General features: G+C 47.6%; 3 protein-coding genes and 1 long non-coding RNA gene across 4 annotated transcripts in view; 1 reads left to right on the forward strand and 3 right to left on the reverse strand.

The window, feature by feature from the left end:
• Positions 1-1,631, forward strand: part of nudt17 (nudix (nucleoside diphosphate linked moiety X)-type motif 17) — a gene marked incomplete at its 5' end in the record, with an annotated part of 4,282 nt that extends 2,651 nt beyond the window's left edge. Inside the window, 3 exon segments of the mRNA XM_014022190.1 lie at positions 252-350; positions 647-780; positions 871-1,631. Coding sequence (XP_013877644.1) covers positions 252-350; positions 647-780; positions 871-1,057 — 420 coding nt within the window. The 3' untranslated portion in view covers positions 1,058-1,631.
• A 1,186-nt stretch (positions 1,632-2,817) lies between these two features.
• Positions 2,818-4,642, reverse strand: LOC106527348 (uncharacterized). Its single transcript, XR_001311379.1, has 2 exons — positions 4,519-4,642; positions 2,818-3,317 (listed from the first exon to the last, which is right to left on the reverse strand). It is a non-coding gene; the product is annotated as an uncharacterized LOC106527348 (long non-coding RNA).
• Positions 4,643-5,419: 777 nt separating this feature from the next.
• On the reverse strand, positions 5,420-7,464 carry LOC106527342 (cell wall integrity and stress response component 4). The gene is made up of 2 exons (XM_014022185.1): positions 7,086-7,464; positions 5,420-6,219 (listed from the first exon to the last, which is right to left on the reverse strand). Exons 1-2 carry the CDS (start codon positions 7,132-7,134, stop codon positions 5,420-5,422), a joined length of 849 nt encoding a protein of 282 aa, XP_013877639.1. The 5' UTR covers positions 7,135-7,464.
• A 1,437-nt stretch (positions 7,465-8,901) lies between these two features.
• Positions 8,902-21,710, reverse strand: part of tg (thyroglobulin) — a gene marked incomplete at its 5' end in the record, with an annotated part of 16,535 nt that continues 3,726 nt past the window's right edge. Inside the window, 33 exon segments of the mRNA XM_014022191.1 lie at positions 8,902-9,089; positions 9,329-9,510; positions 9,584-9,724; positions 9,797-9,901; positions 11,415-11,602; positions 11,682-11,822; positions 11,899-12,072; positions 12,980-13,167; positions 13,235-13,385; positions 13,454-13,541; positions 13,614-13,818; positions 13,890-14,072; positions 14,149-14,283; positions 14,396-14,461; positions 14,555-14,692; positions 14,797-14,876; positions 14,991-15,105; positions 15,187-15,363; positions 15,471-15,608; positions 15,679-15,744; positions 15,840-15,923; positions 16,511-16,681; positions 16,767-16,970; positions 17,053-17,158; positions 17,692-17,795; positions 17,958-18,062; positions 18,143-18,307; positions 18,502-18,645; positions 18,745-18,903; positions 18,991-19,138; positions 20,765-20,892; positions 21,018-21,209; positions 21,298-21,459. Of these exon segments, the coding sequence (XP_013877645.1) occupies positions 8,998-9,089; positions 9,329-9,510; positions 9,584-9,724; positions 9,797-9,901; positions 11,415-11,602; positions 11,682-11,822; positions 11,899-12,072; positions 12,980-13,167; positions 13,235-13,385; positions 13,454-13,541; positions 13,614-13,818; positions 13,890-14,072; positions 14,149-14,283; positions 14,396-14,461; positions 14,555-14,692; positions 14,797-14,876; positions 14,991-15,105; positions 15,187-15,363; positions 15,471-15,608; positions 15,679-15,744; positions 15,840-15,923; positions 16,511-16,681; positions 16,767-16,970; positions 17,053-17,158; positions 17,692-17,795; positions 17,958-18,062; positions 18,143-18,307; positions 18,502-18,645; positions 18,745-18,903; positions 18,991-19,138; positions 20,765-20,892; positions 21,018-21,209; positions 21,298-21,459 (4,625 nt within the window).

Genomic DNA, 21,710 nt, shown 5'->3' on the forward strand with positions numbered 1-21,710 from the left:
TGTGGATGGGTTAAATGCAGAGCACAAATTTCGTCATTGTGTGGAAACATACACTGATGACAAATAAAGCACCTTTACCTTTATTAGCTATATGTAACTAAACACTAGCTATATGTAGCTAAACACTAGCTAAATGTAGCTAAATGCTGGCTGAAGCAGGTTTCAAAGAGAAAAAGTTGGACATATTTGAATAAAACATTTGTAAATAAATGAAGATGTTTGTGGACAGCTGTGTCTCTGTCTCCTGACAGTCGGTGTTTCCTCACATGTTGTCCAGAGGACGTCCTCAGAGACACCACATCGTGGTCTACATGCTGCTGCTGTCCTCCCTGTCTCACCTGCAGCTGCAGGTAAACATCTGCAGACCCTGGTGTGTCCTCAGTCCTGACCCTGTCTTATGAGTCCTGACCCTGTCCTCTGAGTCCTGACCCTGTCCTCTCTGAGTCCTCAGTCCTGACCCTGTCCTCTCTGAGTCCTCAGTCCTGACCCTGTCCTCTGAGACCTCAGTCCTGACCCTGTCCTCTCTGAGTCCTCAGTCCTGACCCTGTCCTCTGAGTCCTCAGTCCTGACCCTGTCCTCTGAGACCTCAGTCCTGACCCTGTCCTCTCTGAGTCCTCAGTCCTGACCCTGTCCTCTCTGTCCTCAGCCGTCTCTCAAACCGTGTCCAGCTGAGGTCAGTGCCTCTGTGTGGGTGGACAGGAGACTGGCAGCAGCCATCGTGTCCTCGATGGACGGAGAGGAGGGGGACGTCTGTGTGGACGAGCTGCCCAGCAGAGTCAGGTACTGAAGCTCAGACCTGGTCTGGGTCTGAGTCTCTGCTTGTGGACTTTGGTTCTGGAGAGGATCTGAACGTGTCTCTGATGTCCTCAGTGTGACGCAGGTTTCTGCAGACTCAGCTCTGACCCAGGCTCTGCTGCCGACTCACGTCTTCACCAGGACAGCACCGGTCAGCGGGCCGGACGTGGAGCGGGTCAGCACCGGGACCAAGTACGCCCTGAAGCTGTGGCTGAGGAGCCTGGAGACCCCTGAGCTCAGACCCCAGACCTCTGACCTCTGAACCCAGACCTCACCAGGCTGCCTGTCTCTTTTCACTGGTCTGATGGAAATCATAAAGGCTCCAGGCCAGCAGGGGGCAGCAGAGACCACATCAGGCTCCAGACCAGCAGGGGGCAGCAGAGACCACATCAGGCTCCAGGCCAGCAGGGGGCAGCAGAGACCACATCAGTCTCCAGGCCAGCAGGGGGCAGCAGAGACCACATCAGGCTCCAGGTCTCATTTTATAAAGCAAATAAAACAGTTTTTAAAGTTTTATTAAAATCACATCTGTTTCGCTCTCATTAAAGTATAAAACTGTTTGAACTGTAAGTTCAGTTTTTACAGATGGATTACCTGAAACCTTTATTTTTCACATGTTTATATTCGGATAATTACAAATGTTTGATTTTTATTAAAAAAAGGTTTATATTAATAAAGATCTGGATTTCAACTGATAAATTAGAGAGGGGGTGTGGTTTGTAGTTTGCTTTAAAAAGTTGTTTTAACCGTTTCCTGTAAACTGAAATATATTCACACAGAAAACAGCTGTGTTCATAATTTAATTATTTCCAATAAATAAATAATTAGGTTTATCAGTTTCCCTTGTATTTGTTTAATTTTACTAATCATTATAAAATTTAAATAAAAAATGAGTTATTAGTGGCAAAGCGCCTCTTCCAGTCAGTAATTAACATAAAACCACAGAAGAAGACGCAGATGACCACAGCGCCACCTCTGGTTTAAAGGTAAACACATTAATTTTTGTTTAGTGGTCAAAGATGGTACTGCAGCCACAAACAGCTGCAACATTACAAGGAAAAGCTGCTGAATATTAGTTAGGTTCTAGTTGTCTGTAAAAACTTTACACTAGTCCTGAAGAGAAGATGTGTAACAGTGTGAGTGAAGTTTAACCAGTGGTTGTTGTTTGGCGGGAAAAGTTAAAACAAAATGGCCACCGGAGTAAACAACTAATTATGTCACCTGTTTGTAAACATTCTGTTTACTTGTGTACATTTGCCATTTTATTTTTGTAGATCTTCTATCTTGGAATGAAAAAAAAAAGTTGTTATTTAATGTTGTTACCATTAAATGTTTAAAAAAATAAGTGTAAAAGAGTTTAAACTGGTTGTTTTGCTTCACAGCAGCAGCAGCTTCATGTCGCCTGCAGACACCAGAACAGAACGCAGGACGGGTTTGAGTTCGGATCAGAGCTGCTGAGTCATTGTTTCCACCTGAGACAGGTGAGCTGCAGCAGGTGTTTGTTTCTGGACTTTCTGAGCCTTTGGCAGCAGCTGATGTTTCTGAACAGCAGCAAATAAAAGGTCTGAGTGGAATCAAATCCTCCTGACCCACATCATGATGCTGCTGGATAAAACTTCACAATAAAAGTCCTGCACCAGGAACAAAATATCATCATAGTTTTATATTTCTTTATCTAAATTAGGGAGATTTGAGACATTCAGACTGTTGTTTGTGCAGAAATACTAAAGGAACAGTTCTCAGAGTTTAGTTCTGTTTAACCTTTTTGTTTAAGGTCCTCCTGGCCTGTAGGTGTCGCTAATAAAACCATCTGAACAGCAGGAAGTGCAGCAAACATCAGCTGTTCTCTGACAGGATCAAATACAAAGAAAACTTCATTAGATTTTCTCAATGATTTCATTCATAAATTATCAGCTGCTCTGAGTCTCATCTTATTTTATATTTCTTCACTCAACATCTCTTCAGGTTTAGATTTTTAAATAAAAAAAGTTTGTGAATAAAGTGAACAGGTGTGTCCAAGAGTGGATTTTCCCACCAAACAGGATCAGTTTTATTTATTCTGAAACAGCTGGAGGTTTTTTATTCACACAAAAACACAAAGAGAGTCAGAAAAACAGCTAAAAGTTCAACATTTCCTCACATAAACTGATAAAACATTGGATGAATGTTAAACTTTGATAAAAACAGCTGCACACCTTCATCTTTTCACTGCAGTTCAGCTGAAAATCCAACAGAATCAGTTCTGCAACAAAGATCTGTTTCCTGACACATGATCCAGAACAAAGTGGGTCAGAACCAGCGAACAAAAAACTGATTATTAAAAAAACAAGAACTTCATCAAACTAACCGTTTATTATTACAAGTGAAAACATCTGAACATTATTAAGATTAATAATGAAAATCAGCAACACTTAAAGTATTAAATTAACTTTAACAAGAAGAACCTTTGAATCCAGGATGAAGAGTTACTGGGTGATTGTGTAAGCTCCTGATCGCTCCTTCATCGACTTCTCCAACTCTTCCTGAAACAAATCAAATGTTTAAATATACTTTATATTTTTACTCTTCAGCTTGTCTTTATGTTTAAATATTTAAACCCTGAGTGGAAGAAATTTAAGCTTTAATGGAATATTCCTGTGATTTAAAGGCTGTTTCCTGGTTTATAATTATTTTATAAACATTAAAACAACTTTCAGTTTGTACAGCTGGTGATTAAAGTTGAAATCAAACTTTTTTATTCTGTCCTCATTGATCTGATTTGATTCTTCATGTTTCCTGTTCGGATTTTGACTCATTTCAAGAAGTTCTGACACAGAGGAGAGAAGTTCTGACACAGAGGAGAGAAGTTCTGACACAGAGGAGAGAAGTTCAGACTGAGGCGAGAAGTTGTGACACAGAGGAGAGAAGTTCTGACACAGAGGAAAGATGTTCTTACACAGAGGAGATACTTTCTGACACAGAGGAGAGAAGTTCTGACACAGATGAAAGAAGTTGAGGAGAGAAGTTCTGACACAGAGGAGAGAAGTTCTGACACAGATGAAAGAAGTTGAGGAGAGAAGTTCTGACACAGAGGAAAGACATTCTTACACAGAGGAGATAATTTCTGACAAAGATGAGAGAAATTCGGACACAGAGGAAAGACGTTGTGACACCGAGGAGAGAAGTTCTGACACAGATGAGAGAAGTTCTGACACAAAGGAAAGACGTTCTTACACAGAGGAGAAATGTTTTGACAGAGGACAGAAGTTCTGACACCGGGAAGAGAAGTTCTGACACAGAGGAAAGAAGTTCAGACTGAGGCGAGAAGTTGTGACACATAGGAGAGAAGTTGTGACACAGAGGAGAGAAGTTCTGACACAGAGGAAAGAAGTTCTGACACAGAAGAGAGAAGTTCTTACACATAGGAGAGAAGTTCTGACAAAGAGGAGAGAGGTTCTGACACTGAGGAGAAGTTCTTACACAGAGGAGAGAAGTTCTGACAAAGAGGAGAGAGGTTCTGACACTGAGGAGAGAAGTTCTTACACAGAGGAGAGAAGTTCTGACAAAGAGGGGAGAGGTTCTGACACTGAGGAGAGAAGTTTTTCCACAGAGGAAACAAGTTCCGACAGGGAAAGAAGTTCTGACACAGAGGAAAGAAGTTCTGACACAGAATAAAGAAGTTCTGACACAGAGGAAAGAAGTTCTGACAGAACAGAGACGTTGTAACAGGAAATTTAGACTCACGTTCTGCCTGCCATTGGAGCCCTCAAAGCGGGTGTGGGTGGTGTAGAGAGGGATCTGATCTTGGGAGTTCAGGTGCTCGTAGGGACTGAAGTACCTGCTGCTTCGTTTTAAGCAACAGAACCACAGCAGCTGCAGAAACAAACAGAACCTTTAAATTCACCTCAGCTCTGATCCAGTGACTGAAACACTACAGAATGAAAGCTCTTCAGTTCAGGGTCTGCACCTGTACACAAGTACTGAACTCTACCTGCTCAGAAGACCTCTTCAGAACAGTCCAGTGTTTGGTTCTGATCTGTTCTTGGGTGTTTATGGGTCTGAGTTTCTCATGTCTCAGATTAACTAAAATCTAAGAGTACCTTCCTTTGTGTCATCACCACAACGTGCCGCCATAAACAGGAGGTAGAACCAGGGATGTCCGATAATATCGGCCTACAGTATTATCTGTATGATATTAGTATAAAAATATAAAATCTCTACATTTCGGCATCTGTTTTTCTCCTGATAACAAAAGCCAGATAAATTATTGCCTGGATTTGACCAAAATGTGTCAATAAAAGCTTGTGGTCCAGAGACGTTCACCTGTGTGAAATTAATGACATCATCAAACTGGATTATCTCAGGGCGAGCTTGAACCAAACTATTGTTTGAGACAAAATGTTAAAAGTAAATATGACACTTTTTCCCTAACTTCAATTAAATGGTTTTTATTTTTGTACAGACAATATTTACCTGTGGAATGCATCCAGTGGGGTATCAAAAAGCAGACATAATGTCCCTGACAGGAGATATGTGATGTCACCTTAATATCGCTTTGTAATATTGGTTAATATCAGAATCGGAAATTAAGTGTTGAACAATATCGCCATATCAAATACAGGCAAAAAGTCAATATCGAGCGTCTCTAAGTAGAATATAAACACAGGAAGTAGAAAGATGATGGTCTCACCAGGGCTAACAGCAGCAGGAGGAGCAGCAGCAGAACCAAAGCAGTCAGAACCAGCAGAGCTACTCCCCATCCAGGAACCCCCCCAGCACTGCTGGCTGTTGGGGCGGTACCAGTTGGGTTCCTGCTTGTAGTTGTTTGGTTTGAGTTCTGGGTCGTTGTTTGGACTGAGTTCTGGGTCGTTGTTTGGACTGAGTTCTGGGTCGTTGTTTGGACTGAGTTCTGGGTCGTTGTTTGGANTGAGTTCTGGGTCGTTGTTTGGACTGAGTTCTGGGTCGTTGTTTGGACTGAGTTCTGGGTCGTTGTTTGGACTGAGTTCTGGGTCGTTGTTTGGACTGAGTTCTGGGTTGTCAATTTCTGGGGAATGGTTGAGCTTGGAGTCCTGGTCTGGTCAGGGGTCCGGGTCTGGTTGGGACTTGGTGTTACTGTTGTTCCAGTCTCTGTTGTGTTTTCAGGAGAACTGGTTGTGGTCTCGGAGGAACCATTGTTTGGGTCCAGTGTGGTGTTGGGAGAGGTGGTTGCGATGGTAAGATTGAGCTTTGTTGGGTTGGTGGACCCATCAGTAACTAAGGTGTTACTGGTTCTGGTGTCTCCTGTGGTTTTGGGTTCAGGAGAGACAGAGGCCAGGTTGGTGGTCTGGTTGGTTTGTGTTGTTGGTCCATCAGTGGTGACCCCAGGACCAGGACCAGTTGTGGTGTTGGGTTCAGGAGGTTCTGAGCTGTTGGTTCTGATGGTGGTTGTGATGGTCTGAGTCGACACTGAAACAAGAGAAGAAGAATCTGAAGACTCTGCTCAGAGAAGAAAGTTCTGGTTTAAAGACGTGAAAACTGGACCTGTGTCTCAGGATCCAGCTGTTCCTAAACGAGTCCAGAGTTTAAAGAGTGGATTCAGGTGGTTTTAAACAGACAGGATGTGTTTGAGTATATTTAGTGGAGGTCTGAGCTGGCTGCAGTGCCGTCAGTAACGGTTTAAAGAAGAACGTCTGAAACAAAACTTCCTGCAGTTCTTCTGTAAACAGACAGAAATGATCCGTCTGCCTCAGGAAACACTGAATCTTTAGGTTTCAGTTGTTGTTAGTAAAATAATCAGATTTATTATAAAGCAGTGTTTTTCTGTTGGCTCAGAGAATAAACCCTGAATGAAATAAAATCCTGAAAGTAAAGATTCATATTTAAACAAAGCAGACTTTGTTGTTGGAAACTTTTATTGTGTTGATGAAAAGAACAGTTTGTTCTGAGATCATCAGTTTCTGAAGCTCTGAAACACAAAACGTCTGGTTGTTATTAATTTATTATAAATAACTTCAAACTTCATAAAGAAAAGTTTTCATCTGAAGTTTCAGTTTTTTAGATATAAACTGTTTAAATCAGAAGCTTTTACTGTTTTACCTTTCAAAGACAGGAAATATATTGTTGTTGTTGGAAATGAACGTTAAAGTGAATCTTGAGACATATTTTAAATATTTTAGTTTATTACAGGATAATTAATGGATTAATGAACTGATTGAAGACTTTTATTTCTTCCTTAAACTGAAGAAAACTTCAGATTTGTGATCTGTTGTTTGTAAAGTTTAGTTTTATTCCTGTTTTAAATCAAACCTTCAGAGATAAAATCCTGTTTTTACCTGAAGCAGTGAAGCTGAGCAGGATGCAGAGTGTGAGCAGTGCCTCCATCTTCCTGCAGGAAATCCCAGTTTGTGACAAAGATGTCAGTGTGTGAAGCTGCTGGAGGCGAGAGAAAGGCTCCTTTATACACCTGCCTCACCTGGGCTCAGGTGGGGGAGGGACTCCTCCCATCATGCTTTGGGTTCTGTCAGAGCTCCTCTCTGTGGTGGAACTGTTCTGAAGCTGAGGGCAGCATTCATCTGGACCTTTAGTTTAACAGTTTGATTCGTTAGTCACAGTTTTATTAAAAACTTTTATAAAACTTGAAGAGAAGCACAGATCCTGCTGCCTTCAGGGACATTCTGAGATGATGCGTTTAGGTTCTGTTGGAAATCTTAGCTTCTAATTAACATCAAAGTTATAATTTTCTCATTTCTACAAGTTGGACCCACAGAATCATGAGTTTGTTTATAAAAGCAGAGGTTTGTAAATTTGAGACTGGGCGTGTCCTGTTGGCCCCGCCCACACACATAGCCCCTCCCCCTTTAAGGTAAGAGGTTTTTGCTGCAGCCTCTCTGAGTTCAGAGTGTTTGGGAGCAGCGGGCCGTGCAGCCGCCCCCTCGCAGTAGAAATGAAGACGGGCAGATCAGGATCTGTTTCCTGATGGTTCTCTAACAGGAGGGGGCGTGTCTTCTCTGTCCTCTGCAGCAGGTGTGTCCCAGGCCCCTCCTCCTGTCTCTGAAACACTGCAGCTCTGAGGTCAGTGGGTCGGATGCTTAAATAGTTCTGGATCAGAGCTTCAGGTCCAGAACTCTGGACTGGTTCTGCATGTTTGAACTCAGCCAACATGTTGGTGAGCAGGAAGTACTCCTCACAAAGATCCAGTTCAGTTTGTTTCTGTACGTTTATTGTTTGTGTTTACCTTATCTTATAGTAATGCTGCAGAAAGGTTTCAAAGAAAAACAAAAATTGGATATTAAACCAGAATAGTTCCTGAAGAAACTATAAAAGGGCTTGCATGTGGCGTCCAATTTAAATAAAGATTTGATTTTACTGGTTGACGTCACTATCATCACAAATTTGAGTCAAATCTGTCTAAAAATGGCTGAAATTTTACATTTTAGCTGTCGGCCATCTTGGATTTTTATTTAGCATTCGGGATTTGCCAAAGCTTGTTCTTGGCTGCTACTATACCAGTTTTCAGCTCTGAATTGGATCCTCTTTTAAATTAGCATTAGCAGTTAGCTTAAATTTGTGAGTAGCATTAATAATGTGTAGAGTTAGCTCTCAGCTATCAACCCAACAAGTTTCAGCTTTGTATGTCTTAAAAATGCTGAGTAATCTGGGTGCCATGTTGGGTTACACAGAGCCTCTTTTTGTTTTAAAACTCAAGAGGCTACTCCGCCCAGCAACAGCCTCAGCCAATCAGAAGGCCTGATTGTGATGTCGTTACAGGGCGGGGCAGAAACCATCTGCAACACATGAGAAAATCTCTGAAAAGTTTAGTTCAAACAACTGGCCGCTGTGTGAAAACTGTAAGGTTTATTAAAATACTTCCTGAACCGTGAGCGACAGAAGAGATTGGTTCTTACTCGTGGAAATTTTCAGATTTTTACAACACTGAATCTCAGAGATACAAAGAGTTAAAATAGTAGTTATTTTGCTTCTGAACTGCATTGTGACATACATTTTACATAGAAGAAGATTTAAATGTTTATGTGTTATATGTGTTAAATGTACATTTTATTGTTCTACAGGCATTAGAAATAAGAGCGACTCCTGTGATTGGCCGAACCACCTGTCAGTCCAGGTAAAAACCCGCCCACAACAAGCCTCTGACTTTAGATGCTTTTATTGATGAAAACAAACATAATCATGTTTTTTAATCAAACAAACTGAATTCTGGGTAAGAAGGTACGGTGATGTCATCGTCTAGTTGTAGCCCACTTCTGATTGGCTGGATGGTGAATCCACCGGCAGGTCAAGGGTCACCGATAACTGGACAGGCTCCGCCCCCGACACACCTGGAGACAAAACAAACTTTCACAGACCTGCAGTTTAAACGTTACCTGTTCACTGAAACCAAAGTAATCAGATTACAGTAATCAGATTACAGATCAGTGTACTCAGATTACAGTAATCAGATTACAGTAATCAGATTACAGGTCAGTATACTCAGATTACAGTAATCAGATTACAGATCAGTGTACTCAGATTACAGTAATCAGATTACAGATCAGTGTACTCAGATTACAGTAGGTACCGGTCTTGGTGGTCAGTCTTGGGCCCAGTTGAGTCCAGAAGGAGCAGGCGTTCTGACTCAGACCCTGCTGATGCTGGAGGGCGGAGTTCAGCTCCAGGTAGGTGGGCGGAGCCTCAGAGGAAAGGACCGGCTGCCAGCGGGGCAGGACCGACTCGGGCCAGGCTCGGGACGGGTTGGGGTTCCTGAGGTAAAAACAGGAAAGGTGAGTTCACCTGCAGGAGGAGGTCCGGCTGGAGGAGCTTCAGTTATTCTGACCCGGTCCGAACGAAGCTGGAGACGTAGGTCATCGCTGCCAGAGACAGGCGGCGGTCAGAGGAGGAGAAACGCTGGAAGCTCATTGGATGAAGAGGAGTCCCGAACATGAACTGAAGGTCCAGAGGAACCGAATAATCAGCTCTGCAGAGGAGAAAGGCCCAGTTACAGTTCTGCTCTGAGCTGTTGATGTTCTGGTTCTGGTTCTGGTGGTACCTGTTGTAGGCGCTGGTCTCTGGTTGGTGGTACAGGAAGACGTTGGCGCTGCTGTTGGCCCAGTGGGCGGCCATCTTCAGAGTGGGACAGAAGATGAAGAGATCCCTGAAAACAAACTTCCTGTTAGTTTTTATTCCTCAACCTGAGGACAAACTGATAGGTTCTGGTCCTGGTTTCTGTTTCTGGTCCTGGTTTCTGGTTCTGTCCCTGGTTTCTGGTTCTGGCGCTGGTTTCTGGTTCTGGTTTCAGGTTCTGGCCCTGGTTTCTGGTTCTGGCCCTGGTTTCTGGTTCTGGTTTCTGGTTCTGACCCTGGTTTCTGGTTCTGGCCCTGGTTTCTGGTTCTGACCCTGGTTTCTGGTTCTGGCCCTGGTTTCTGGTTCTGGCCCTGGTTTCTGGTTCTGGCCCTGGTTTCTGGTTCTGGCGCTGGTTTCTGGTTCTGGCGCTGGTTTCTGTTTCTGGCCCTGGTTTCTGGCTTCTGGCTCCGGTTTCTGGTTCTGGCCCTGGTTTCTGGTTTCCGGCTCTGGTTTCTGGTTTCTGTTTCTGGCCCTGGTTTCTGGCTCTGGCCCTGGTTTCTGGCTCTGGCCTTGGTTTCTGGTTTCTTGTTTCTGTTTCTGGCTCTGGTTTCTGGCTCTGGCCCTGGTNCTGGTTTCTGGCTCTGGCCCTGGTTTCTGGCTCTGGCCTTGGTTTCTGGTTTCTTGTTTCTGTTTCTGGCTCTGGTTTCTGGCTCTGGCCCTGGTTTCTGGCTCTGGCCCTGGTTTCTTGTTTCTGGTTCTGGTTCTGGCTCTGGCTCTGGTTTCTGGTTTCTTGTTTCTGTTTCTGGCTCTGGTTTCTGGCTTCAGGCCCTGGTTTCTGTTTCTGGCTTCTGGCTCTGCTTTCTGGTTTTGGCTCTGGTTTCTGTTTCTGGCCCTGGTTTCTGGCTCTGGCCCTGGTTTCTGGCCCTGGTTTCTTGTTTCTGGTTCTGGTTCTGGCCCTGGTTTCTGGTTCTGGCTCTGGTTTCTTGTTTCTGTTTCTGGCTCTGTTTTCTGGCTCTGGCCCTGGTGTCTGGCTCTGGCCCTGGTGTCTGGCTCTGGCCCTGGTGTCTGGCTCTGGCCCTGGTGTCTGGCTCTGGCCCTGGTGTCTGGCTCTGGCCCTGGTTTCTGGCCCTGGTTTCTTGTTTCTGTTTCTGGCTCTGGCCCTGGTTTCTGGCCCTGGTTTCCTGTTTCTGTTTCTGGTTTTGGCCCTGGTTTCTGGCTCTGGCCCTGGTTTCTTGTTTCCGTTTCTGGCCCTGGTTTCTTGTTTCCGTTTCTGGCTCTGGTTTCTGGTTTCTGGCTTCTGGTTCTGGTTTCTGGTTCTGGCTTCTGGCTCTGGTTTCTGGTTTCTGGCCCTGGTTTCCGGGTCTGGTTTCTGGCTTCTGGTTCTGATTTCTGGCTTCTGGTTCTGGCTTCTGGCTCTGGCTTTGGTTTCTGGTTTCTGGTTTCTGGTTTCTGGCCCTGGTTTCTGGTTTCTGGCTCTGGTTTCTGGTTTCTGGTTTCTGGCTCTGGTTTCTGTTTCTGGTCCTGGTCCTGGTTTCTGGTTTCTGTCCTTGGTTCCGGCCCAGGTCCAGGTTCCGGCCCAGGTCCAGGTTCCGGCCCAGGCTCACCTGGTGGCGTTGTTCAGGGCTCTGGAGAACAGGTTGTACCCAGCGGGGGTGGGGCTGTGGTCCAGGGAGTAGAACCAGTTGGCCGCCTCCTTCAGCAGCTGGTTTTCTGAGGCTCCACCCAGCGAGCGGCTCAGAGCTGCGTAGAATGCCGTCTTACTGTTGGCCCGGCCCTGCAGGGCCTCGAAGTCCTGCGGAGACAGAGGGACATGTGACCTTTGACCCCTCAGACCTCAGGTCTCACCTGAGTCCTGAGTCCAGAGCCCAGACCTTGATCCTGCGGGCCCGGCTGATCAGGCCGTCGTACACCGAGGTCCCCAGCAGCAGGTCCACTCCAGGGAGGGAGGACACCTGAGACACAGACTGACGGACCGGAGACCAGGTCTGGAAGGGGCCGCTGACGGCCAGCAGCTGCAACAGAACCGGGTCAGAACTGGGTCAGAAGCGTAGAACTGGACTGGAGCGGTCACAAACCATCAGGACCTACTTTAGTCTGAGCGGCGTTGAGCTGCTGGACCGGGGCCGACCTGAGGCAGGAAACCATGTCGGCGCCGTCGCTGAGGTCAGAGGTGACGCAGCCCAGCTCCCGGGCCAGGTCCAAGACCTGACTCCTGGAGGACGAGTCCGACTGGACCAGAGACGGAGAGAAGATGGACCCGCCCTGCAGGAACAGGAAGAGGAGTACAAGTTAAACAGACAAGTGATGAAGACTGTGATGAAGGCTGTGATGAAGACTGTGATGAAGACTGATGAAGACTGATGAAGACTGTGATGAAGGCTGTGATGAAGACTGTGATGAAGGCTGTGATGAAGACTGTGATGAAGGCTGTGATGAAGACTGTGATGAAGGCTGTGATGAAGGCTGTGATGAAGACTGTGATGAAGGCTGTGATGAAGACTGTGATGAAGACTGTGATGAAGGCTGTGATGAAGACTGATGAAGACTATGATGAAGACTGTGATGAAGACTGATGAAGACTGTGATGAAGACTGTGATGAAGGCTGTGATGAAGACTGACGAAGACTGTGATGAAGACTGATGAAGACTATGATGAAGACTGTGATGAAGACTGATGAAGACTGTGATGAAGACTGTGATGAAGACTGACGAAGACTGTGATGAAGACTGATGAAGACTGATGAAGACTATGATGAAGACTGTGATGAAGACTGATGAAGACTGACGAAGACTGTGATGAAGACTGTGATGAAGACTGTGATGAAGACTGTGATGAAGACTGTGATGAAGACTGTGATGAAGACTATGATGAAGACTGTGATGAAGACTGTGATGAAGACTGTGATGAAGACTGATGAAGACTGTGATGAAGACTGTGATGAAGACTGTGATGAAGGCTGTGATGAAGACTGTGATGAAGACTGTGATGAAGACTGTGATGAAGGCTGTGATGAAGGCTGTGATGAAGACTGTGATGAAGACTGTGATGAAGACTGTGATGAAGACTATGATGAAGGCTGTGATGAAGACTGTGATGAAGACTATGATGAAGGCTGTGATGAAGACTGTGATGAAGACTATGATGAAGACTGTGATGAAGGCTCCTCACCATCAGAATCATCCTCTGGAACAGGGAGGAAGAGGAGGAGAGGAGATGAAGGCTGTTGAGGTCGGCGCCGCTACGCTCCGCCCCCACCGTCACCCTCTTCTTGTCCCCGCCCACCAGGGATATGTGGGCGTTGACCCAACGGAGCGCCGCCTCCTGGTCTGACAGGCCGTAGTTCCCACGGAGATCACCTGGAGGCGGAGTCAGAGCTGGAACACCTGTCTGTGTCTACCTGTAGGTGTGTGTTTGTTCACTCACCTGTCCTCAGGAAGCCCAGCGCCGCCGTGCGGTAGCTGGCCGTTACCACCACCATGTTTCCCAGAGCAGCGAGGGCGGAGCCGTCCAGCAGTCCTGGGTTCTGATTGGCCGTGGGGTTGAAGAAGTACAGGAGGACGGGGACAGGTGCTCTCTGAGGACAGGTGAGTGAAGACGGTTTAATCTACAGGTGTGTCTGAGTGAACTGATGTGTGGACTCACCTGGGCTGCCGGAGCGAAGACGTTCAGGTAGAGACAGTCCTCGCTGGAGGCTGATGTCTCCATGTCCCCAGGCTGGACACAGCTGGGACTGAGACAGACAGGTGTCCTCAGCCTCACCTCACATTAACCTTTAATTACAAACAGGGTCAGAAAAACCTACCGGGGTCTCAGGGCCTCCCAGGTCCCGGTCCAATCGGCCGGCTGCGCCGCCTCGAAGCGGAGCGGTCCGATCGGTGGACGGGCGTACGGGACTCCGAGGAACTGAACCACCGTCCTCGTCTCTGACCCTACGACTGTGTCCACGGCAGCGCCCTGCAGAGACCCGTGACCCGGTATGGACAGGGACGTGGGCGGGGCCATCGGTCCTGCAGAGACACAGACATGAGTGACGTCCTGACACACACCGTCCTCCCCTCTGATTGGCTCCTCAGCTCACCTGTGCGCTGGTAGACTCGGGAGGCGGGCTCTTTGAGGACCAGTCGGCAGGAGGAGGCGGGGCTGGAGGAGCTGGGGGAGGAGCTCAGCCCGCAGACGACCGTGTCGGGGTAGAGGACGCAGCGGGTGGCGGACCTCGTCTCTCTGAGTGACACGGCGACACAAGACTCCGCCTCCTGGCAGGCTGTCAGGAAACGAGGGGGCGGGGTTTATTAACGAGGTCTCACCTGAGGTTTTATGTTTTTTAAAGACAGAGTTACCGTTCAGACACCAGGCTCTGGTTCTGTTCTGGTCCGAGGCCAGGTCCCGGCTCACGTGGATGACATCATACGTAGAGAGAGTCGGGTCGACCAGAACCGCAGAGTCTGGGACGCTGTGCCACTCGTCCATCGACACTGAGACACAACAGAACAAGTTCTGACCCGGTCCAGCTTTAAAGAGGTCCATTCAGACCTGACCCGGTCTTTGGTTCAGAACTTCAGAACTGCTGCTGAGGTCCAGACTCACCTTTGGTTTGAAGGTCCGGCAGGCTGGACGGAGGACAGAGACCAGGAGACAGAGTCCACTGATCCACTGGAGACACACAAATGTTACGTTGTCCACCTGTTCTGTGTGTGTGTGTGTGTGTGTGTGTGTGTGTGTGTGTGTGTGTGTGTGTGTCAGTACCTGGTTTCTGGTACCAGCCGAACGGTTCTGGTTTAGAGTCCAGCTCAGAGGTTCTGCAGTCCTGAGTCCTCCAGGTGGTCATGTCGTCTTCACTGCACGTCTGAAGCCCGAAGCTGGTCAGAGGCAGACACACCACCTCTGAGACACACACACAGACACACACAGACACACACCGTTAACACTGTGACATCATTAAAACACACACGCAGCACTGAGGAGGTTCTGTTAGCTCTGGTGTTTACCGGAGGTTCTGATGTAACGAACGAAACCAAAACCACGACAACAAGGATCCTGGTCACAGAGACGCTCACACACTGTGAACCTGAACACACAAACATCTTCATCTTCATCATCATCATCATCATCATCATCAAGTGTTACGTGTGTGTGTGTCTCTGTGTGTCTCTGTGTCTCTGTGTGTGTGTGTGTGTGGTACCCCTCCGACAGCCTGGTGTTGTCCTTCATGGTGGTCCAGCTTCTAATGGAAGGAGAAAGCAGTTTCTGGAAGGGAACCGGCTCATAGAAGGTCTTCACCGGTCCTCTCAGGTCCACTAGAACCCAGGTACCAAACAGGATGATGTCATGGTTTGTTCATTAATGATCAGAGTGAGTCATCATGTTCGGACCCCCACCCTTCTTCCTGTAGGTCCTGTCAGGCGCTCTGTGCAGCACGGGGCTGCAGGACCGGCCCAGCTCGCTGTCGAAGGCCCCGCAGAGCCCGGTGTCCGGGTACAAGGAGCAGCTGAGGAACCCATCGGACTCTGCGTCTCTGAGGTCAGCGACAGAACACCGCTCCTCTTCCTCACAGCCTGAAACACAGACAGGAAGCTGGCTGAGTGCTGCCCCCTGCAGGCCGGACCCCCACACTGCGTCCAGACGAGTTTTCACCAAATGAAACCCTCAGGAAGTAACATACGTGAGAGGCACCACTGCAGGGCCTGCTGGGAGTTGTAGTTCTTCTTGTTGAGCCAGAAGGACAGAGCAGGAGGTCTCCTCTGAGGGTCCACCAGGACGTCCTCGTTGGACAGAGACTCAAAGTTGTTCTGATCCGAAGCTGCGAACACAAAGTTCACCGTGAGGAAAGACTACTGTTTAAATCTGAGCTGGATTTATTCAAGACAAACCTGTCAGAGGAGCAGTCTCTGAAGAGGAGCAGGAGCCAGAACCAGAACCAGAACCACCAGCTGGATCTGAAACAACAAGCCATCAGACCTGAACCAGACTCAACCAGACCTGAACCAGACTGCACAAGTACAACGGGTCACATGACTGGACAGAGGATTACCTGTGTTCAGGTAGATGGTGTTGAATCTGATGATGGACGCCTGGTAGTCTTCATTCTTTCTGTCGTTTGGCACAGCTGACTCAGCTAAACAAACAAACAATCAATCAATCAGACAAACAACCAAACAATCAAACAATCAATCAGACAAACAAACAATCAAAAAATCATTCAGACAAACAACCAAACAATCAAACAATCAATCAGACAAACAACCAAACAATCAATCAATCAATCAATCAATCAATCAATCAATCAGACAAACAATCAATCAATCAATCAGACAAACAATCAATCAATCAGACAAACAAACAAACAAACAAACAATCAGACAAACAATCAATCAGACAAACAAACAATCAGACAAACAATCAATCAATCAATCAATCAATCAGACAAACAAACAATCAAAAAATCAATCAGACAAACAACCAAACAATCAAACAATCAATCAGACAAACAACCAAACAATCAATCAATCAATCAATCAGACAAACAAACAAACAATCAATCAGACAAACAATCAATCAGACAAACAATCAATCAGACAAACAATCAATCAAACAAACAAACAAACAAACAATCAAAACAATCAAACAAACAAACAGCTCAGTGTTTGTCCTGCACCTACAGACAGTTAAACTCTTTTCTGTTTTGTTTTGTTGTGTTTTTACCAAACGTAAACGTCTCTCCTCCAAAGTTCAACACAAACTCCGACAGCTCTTTGTTGTAGGTAAGCCCCGCCCCACAGCTTCGATTGGCTGGTCCTTGTCCTATCACATCCCAGTCCTGTTCGTCACACATCAGCACAGACGGCGCTCTGAGCCAACCACAGAGCAGAGAGCCTGAGGTGGGCGGAGCAAAGGAGGCATTAATGTAAAACTCACAAATCAAACGGTTCATTGTTGATCCGTCTCCACGGTAACACACCTCCGTTCACCGTGTTGTGGTTCAGGATGAAGCCGTCGCAGCAGGCGTCACGGCTGCAGCCGTCCTGACAGAAGCGGTGGGCGTCGGTCAGAGATGTCCGCCTGGAGGAGAACACCTGAGTCCTGAACACACCTGAGACCGCCCTGGTCATCGTCAGCCTCACAAAGCTCTGCTGCTGCGTCCGCTGCACTGAAAACTCCGCCCCTAAAACAAACAACACACATGAACACCTGGGGAACTTCAGGTTGCCATGATTAAAGTCATAAATTATTTGTTATTTGTACACCTTTCTTCCTGAGGACCAGCAGGTCTGAAGCTCCGCCCCTCACTCTCAGAGAGCAGGTCAGCTGATCGAAGGACTCAGCCTGAGGATTACCCATAAACCCACTGGTCTGCAGAGCAAAGGGTTAACAGACATTAAAGCCTTTATTCACTTCCTGTAAACAAACTAAAGCATGGGTAAAGGGATTAGGTGAAAACAGGAAGTTGTTTTAGGCCCCGCCCACACTTCCTAGTTTAATAAAGCTGAAGTTCCACACAAACTAAAATAACTCTGAAACTGTTTTTATTTATTTGTTCTATTTTTGTCTCAATTTAACCAGATTGAAACTTTGACTGTGAGCTGAAATCATTCAGAACAAGAAACAGGAAACAGGAAACAGGAAGTGGTTCTGGAAGAAAGAAGCTCATATTTTTTTCTCTTTTTATACAAACAGGGATGTTATGTTCAAGATAAATAAAATAAAAATAAAACAGAAGCAGAATATTCGCTGTGATCTGAACCCTCATAGTGGACATTCTGCCCCCAGGTGGTGTGGTGGTGTCATTACAGCATTTACACAAGATATTAACTGAAATTGTGTGTGTGTGTGTGTGTGTGTGTGTGTGTGTGTGTGTGTGTGTGTGTGTGTGTGTGTGTGTGCACCTGCTGTGAGGTCCTGCACACAGTGTTTTGTGTGTTTGTGCTGTAGAGTTCACACTGTGTGTTGAACAGCGCCACATGGTGGCAGGACGGCTCCGCTGCACACTCTGAGACACAAACAACAAACAATAAAGTAAACAACAACAAACACTATGAGTCAGAGCATGTGTCTGAGTGACATCATCGGTCTTTATGAGGACACGTGTGGACAGAGGTGGACACGTGTGGACAGAGGTGGACACGTGTGGACAGAGGTGGACACTTGTCACCTTGGACGCAGGCTGTGAGGTCAGAGGTCAGAGTCTGCAGGACTTCAGTGTTCTGGGCCCCCAGGACCAGGTCTGATCCAGGAACAGTCTGGAATCTGCTGAGAACTGAAACCCGTGCCGGGGTCAGAACCAAACCTTTAACTGCTGTGAAGGTGAGTAGCTCTAATTGGCTGCTGGGTGGTCACCTGTGCACTCGTCATCCGTTAGAGGCTTTTCACTGGTGGTCCATTCAAGCTCCGCCCCCTCGATGCTGAAACAACTCCATCTGTTGGACTGGAGGTCAGACTGCACCGGCAGGAAGTCGCCTCGCTCTGAACACCTCAGGCTCCGCCTCTGACAGTCTGTCTCACCTGAGACAGACAGGTGAGACACAGACAGGTTTCAGTTTATTAAACTTTAATAAAAGCTATTTATTTATTTATTTATTTATTTATTTATTTATTTATTTATTTATTTTTAATTTATTTATATATTTATTTTTTTAATTTATTTATTTACTTCCTGTGGTCGAAAAAATAGAAACTAAATAATTAAAAAGACTCACATTGATTGACAGATGATGCTCCAGCAGGGGAGGAGCCTCTGGGACACTTGTTGCAGAAGTCCCGCCCCTCCTCTTCCTGATAGGTTCCCTGAGGACAGAGAAGACATGCCCCCTCCTGGGAGAAACTGCCGGCGGGACAAAGGACTGGAGACAGAGAGACACTGATGCATTATGGGTAAACGTGGCTCCTGTTTATTTTATTTTATTTTATCTAAACTTCCATCTTTCATTAGCAGGACTCACGGCAGCCTTCACCATCACTGTTCAGGTGGAAACCTCTGGAACAGCCGAAGCTGGGGGTTGTCATGTAAACCAGTTTGGGTTCAGAGGTCAGAGCAGAGCGGAGGTCACCCAGGAGGTCCTGGACCCCGTCCAGGAGTCTGGACTCGTTCAGGAACAGAGCTGGAACACAGACATGAAGACTCAGAGACATGTCCTCTGGTAGGTCCAGTTCCTCACTGGTTCCTCTGAAGGTCAGCTGGACCTCACCAACATCATGGAGGTCAGGGAGCTCAGAGGTGGGCAGGTCAGACAGAGCGGCGGTCCATCGGAGCGTTAACCTCACAGAGGCGCCGTCGCACCGCAGACCCACAGACGAGTCGTCACACAGAGACACTGAGCGTCCGGAGGAGGAAAACTGAAAACAACAAAACAACAACATCCTGTCAGAGGACAACACCTGCTGGATTCACTGTGATGGACAGGTGTGATGAACAGGTGTGACAGACAGGTGTGATGGACAGGTGAGACAGACAGGTGAGACAGACAGGTGAGGACAGACAGGTGAGACACAGGTGAGACAGACAGGTGAGACAGACAGGTGAGACTGACAGGTGAGACTGACAGGTGAGACAGACAGGTGAGACAGACAGGTGAGACTGACAGGTGTGATGGGCAGGTGAGACAGACAGGTGAGACTGACAGGTGTGACTGACAGGTGTGATAGACAGGTGAGACAGACAGGTGAGACTGACAGGTGAGACTGACAGGTGTGACTGACAGGTGTGATGGACAGGTGAGACAGACAGGTGAGACTGACAGGTGAGACAGACAGGTGAGACTGACAGGTGTGATGGACAGGTGAGACAGACAGGTGAGACTGACAGGTGTGATGGACAGGTGAGACAGACAGGTGAGACAGACAGGTGTGATGGGCAGGTGAGACAGACAGGTGAGACTGACAGGTGAGACTGACAGGTGTGACTGACAGGTGTGACTGACAGGTGTGACTGACAGGTGAGACAGACAGGTGTGACTGACAGGTGTGACGGACAGGTGTGACAAACAGGTGAGACAGACAGGTGAGACAGACAGGTGAGACAGACAGGTGAGACTGACAGGTGAGACAGACAGGTGAGACTGACAGGTGTGATGGACAGGTGAGACAGACAGGTGAGACTGACAGGTGAGACAGACAGGTGAGACTGACAGGTGTGATGGACAGGTGAGACAGACAGGTGAGACTGACAGGTGAGACAGACAGGTGAGACTGACAGGTGAGACTGACAGGTGTGAGACTGACAGGTGAGACTGACAGGTGTGATGGACAGGTGAGACGGACAGGTGAGACTGACAGGTGAGACAGACAAGTAGGACTGACAGGTGTGACTGACAGGTGTGACTGACAGGTGTGACTGACAGGTGTGATGGACAGGTGAGACAGACAAGTAGGACTGACAGGTGTGACTGACAGGTGTGATGGACAGGTGAGACTGACAGGTGAGAGTGACAGGTGAGACTGACAGGTGTGACTGAAAGGTGTGACTGACAGGTGTGATGGACAGGTGAGACAGACAGGTGAGACAGACAGGTGAGACTGACAGGTGTGATGGGCAGGTGAGACAGACAGGTGAGACTGACAGGTGTGACTGACAGGTGTGATAGACAGGTGAGACAGACAGGTGAGACTGACAGGTGAGACTGACAGGTGTGACTGACAGGTGTGATGGACAGGTGAGACAGACAGGTGAGACTGACAGGTGTGATGGACAGGTGAGACAGACAGGTGAGACAGACAGGTGTGATGGGCAGGTGAGACAGACAGGTGAGACTGACAGGTGAGACTGACAGGTGTGACTGACAGGTGTGACTGACAGGTGTGACTGACAGGTGAGACAGACAGGTGTGACTGACAGGTGTGACGGACAGGTGTGACAAACAGGTGAGACAGACAGGTGAGACAGACAGGTGAGACAAACAGGTGTGACTGACAGGTGTGACTGACAGGTGAGACAGACAGGTGTGACAGACAGGTGAGACTCACCTGAGCAGAGCAGAGCCCCCTGCTGGTCATCAGGCTGAACAGCAACGACTGTAAGGTGCTGATCTGAGAGCAGGAGGACGACAACATCCAGATCTGAGAGGACCAGACCGTCTGCAGGGGCTGAGAGCCTGAACACAACACAACACAACTCAACACAATATAACACAACACAATATAAACCCTAACACAACACGCTTGCATCACAACTAGTTTAAAACTGAATACAAAGTTAAGCAGAGTTCAAAGGTCATACTCTGACAGGCTCCGCCCAACGGCTTGTTGTCTCCGCCCCATTGACCACTCCCAGTCTCACACAGGAAGCTGCTGACAGGAAGTGAGTTCTGGTAACCACGGTAACAGACGAGTTCACAGCTCTGACGCCCGTCAGCTGCAGGGCGGCACACCAGTGCACCATGGGTAATGGAGGGGGCGGGGCATAGAGGACCTGGAGAGGAGGAGAAAAAATGTGTGGACCAATCATTAGGCTGAGGTGGAGCTTCCTGTGATGGACATCCACTCTACGAGAAACTTACGGTCACATGACGGCGTGCGTCCCGTCTGCCGAGCCGTTCGTGTCCCGCCCACTTCCTGTCCGTCTTCATACACACACCAGCAGGAAGTGACATCACACTGCAGCGGTGCGAAGGCGCCGTCAGGACGACACTCAAGACCCTGAAGCTCACACCAGCTGGGACCTGAAGGCAGCACGGTTCACAGTGTGTCAGTGAATGCACCACGCCCAGCGAGAGCGCAGGAGTTCCCTACTAGTGGGGACCAACTGGTGCTTATGGGGACCTACGTCTAGTCTCCATGGTGTGTGTGTGTGTGTGTGTGTGTGTGTGTGTGCGTGCGTGCATGCGTGCGTGCGTGCGTGTGTGTGCGTGTGTGCGTGTGTGTGTGTGCGTGTGTGTGTGTGTGTGTGCGTGTGTGTGTGTGCGTGTGTGTG

The sequence above is a fragment of the Austrofundulus limnaeus genome, unplaced genomic scaffold, assembly GCF_001266775.1.
Source record: "Austrofundulus limnaeus strain Quisiro unplaced genomic scaffold, Austrofundulus_limnaeus-1.0 Scaffold320, whole genome shotgun sequence".
NCBI classification, from domain to species: Eukaryota; Metazoa; Chordata; class Actinopteri; order Cyprinodontiformes; family Rivulidae; genus Austrofundulus; species Austrofundulus limnaeus.